General features: G+C 52.5%; 1 protein-coding gene across 1 annotated transcript in view; it reads right to left on the bottom strand.

Moving 5' to 3' along the window:
• The window catches only part of VOLCADRAFT_119931 (uncharacterized protein), a gene marked incomplete at both ends in the record, with an annotated part of 28,056 nt that overhangs the window by 18,547 nt on the left and 6,786 nt on the right, over nucleotides 1-2,723 (bottom strand). The window contains one exon of the mRNA XM_002958302.1: nucleotides 682-918. Within this exon, the coding sequence (XP_002958348.1) occupies nucleotides 682-918 (237 nt within the window). The remainder of the gene's footprint in view (nucleotides 1-681; nucleotides 919-2,723) is intronic.

Raw genomic sequence — 2,723 nt, 5'->3', positions numbered from 1 at the left:
AGCAGGGGAAATAGGGTGAAGGGAAGGAATGGGGCGGGGAGATTGGGGGGGGTTGGCTGCGATGGTCATGGTGGTGGTGGTGGTGATGGTGGGGTTTTGGCTTGGGATGTACACTCGTGTGCCAGGAAACGCCCTCCTCTCGGGTTTTTACCACACCTCGTCCCCTCCCCCCCCCCCCGCGCCCCCTCATCCTCCGCGCATTACGATCCTCGCCCGGCTCCCTTCCCCCACGCGCACACCCTTCGCTATGTCAGCGCCTCCGCTTATTTCTACAAGTTCTTGACATCACCCTTTTAATATGAACATCTACCTGAGACATTCAAGCAGCAGCCACGTCCAGCTACAGTTTCATTGGACAATTCCTACCACACGTCGCTGGGGGCAGTTCGGGGCTCGCTTCGTTCGGGTGAGATAAAGCGCCCGCCCGCATCACCCTTTCCCCCTCATCGCGCGGCTCCACCCCAAGATCATTAAAACACACACACGCACACACATACATACATACACTTCCCCCCTGCTCCCCCTCGCCCCTGCCCCCGGCTCCCTACACCGGCAGAGCCCATTCCCTCCATCCATCCCCCCATAGAACTCCCCCACTTCCCCCTAGCCCCCACCCCACCCCAACACACACACACACACACACACCACATACGTACATTAACTCCCTTTCCAAATCCTCACCTCCACCGTCGTCACCTCTGCCCCCTCCCCCAGAGACACCGGTGCCGCGGAGGCCAGCAGCAGCCGCACCCCCGCACACCCCTCCACCACCGCCCCCAGCAGCCCCCACAGGCCGTCAGCTGCACCGGGCTGCCGCAGGGCATTGTCAATGGTGTCCACCACCAGCAGCAGCGGCCGGGAGCCCGAGCAGCAGGCGCGGAGGGTGGAGACAATGCGGGGACGGCCGTCCGAGTTGTCCTACGCGCGCGTGTGTGTATGTATGTGCGTATGTGTGTGTGGTGGAAGGGGGGAAACAAAGAGGGGTAAGAAGGGTAGAAGGTAAGACGAAAAAGGGTGCTCTAATACCCCCCCCCCCGAACCAATTTCTATCATGACCATTTCCCCTGCCCCTATTTCCCCCCCACATGTACACACCGAAACAAGGAACACACACACACATACATATATATACATATATATATAGATGGAGAGAGTGTGTGTATATATATACATATATGTATACACACTTGTTTGCCGCGCAGGCGTTACTATGTTGGTTACAATACAACCGAGTGGGGATTCATTTACCCCAAAATAATTCAGAATTGGTTACAGGTGTGCAATTTGCTGATGATACGGAAATTGTTTTAGAAGGAATCCAAGCAATTCCGGCTTTCCTTGACTGTATGAGGGTGTACGCACAGGCTTCTGGACAGCAACTTAACCTGGATAAGGTTGAGCTGTTACCTCTCGGTACCCACCCACATCATATAACAATAAATCATGACATGAAGGTCGTACATATGGCTACGGCTCTCAATCTACCTTTTACGGATGTGGGGGAAACCACAGTCAGGGACTGGGATGTGCAACTAGACAAAGTCTGGGCTCGGTTTCGACGCATTTCTGTGTTAAATCTTTCCATTTTTGGGCGTGCACATGCAGCGGCTGCATATGGGCTGCATCGTGTTACATGGCATATGGAACACGGGGGGTTTCCCCCAGAAGCTAAACTCATGAATATTGAGGCTAAAGCGGCCAAGCTTATTGATAGGAACCTCGGACCGGTTGCACAAGAAAGACGACTCACCGGGGTTCCTAAATATTTGTTATATGGCCATCCAACTTTGGGCGGTTTTGGGGCATTAGCAGTACGACAACATGTGCAAGCGCGATGGGCATGCTGGGCAGTGCGTTATGTGGGAGCATTACTCCAACCAGTCTTAGTGCGTCCGCCTTGGGTGATGGTCATGCAATCTTTCCTACAAAGCCTTTACCCCAAATATAATCCTATGTGTATTTTTACGTCCCAGGTGGGAGTGCCTTGGTTTGGATTAATCGTTTTACCGCCAGATGTTCAGCGCATTGTGACAGCGTTGGCATACCTTCCCCCAGTGGAAGATGTTGATGATCACCCGTTAGTTCCTAATGCGTGGTGTTGGAATTTGCCATTGTGGGGAAACCCTGTTCTTCCAGAAAAAAGGTTGAATGTCCAGTTAGATAACATCCGCCCGGGACTAGAATTTCAACATCAAGCCCTCCTGGGCTGTAAAGCATTGCATACATTGGGAGATGTTCTTTGCGCGCGCGAGGCCTTGGATGGAGTTATGAATGCAACGGACCAAGCAGGCCTAGCAATACGCAAGGCTTGGCATCAAATAGTGGATCAATACCTCCAACCGCAAACCCCACTAGCTAAATCCCTGTGCACCTATCGTAAATGGCAGGAATGTATGGATGCTATTGGCGCTCTTCTAGATGATATTCCAGCGAATTGGAGACAGGCGGCTAGTCTTTTGTTGCCGCTGAGTGTAGAATCTAGGGAAGCGATGGTGCCCCCTATTGAGTCGGTTACCCAAACCCTAGTGTCGAGGCTTGGTTGGAGATGGGGTGTAGGGCCTCCAATCCGATTCCAACATTTATCCGTTAAAATAGCGACTAATATGCAACTTTCACCTTTTTCGATGGCTCGCCGTGTGGCCCATACCCTTTTCATCAAAGAGGCGACGGGTTCTTCTGAGATATTGGATGAAGCTATTCTTCTTTTGCAACGGACATTCCAT

Source organism: Volvox carteri (assembly GCF_000143455.1).
Source record: "Volvox carteri f. nagariensis unplaced genomic scaffold VOLCAscaffold_91, whole genome shotgun sequence".
Classification (NCBI taxonomy): domain Eukaryota; kingdom Viridiplantae; phylum Chlorophyta; class Chlorophyceae; order Chlamydomonadales; family Volvocaceae; genus Volvox; species Volvox carteri.
This window is presented reverse-complemented; position numbering and strand designations above follow the sequence as displayed.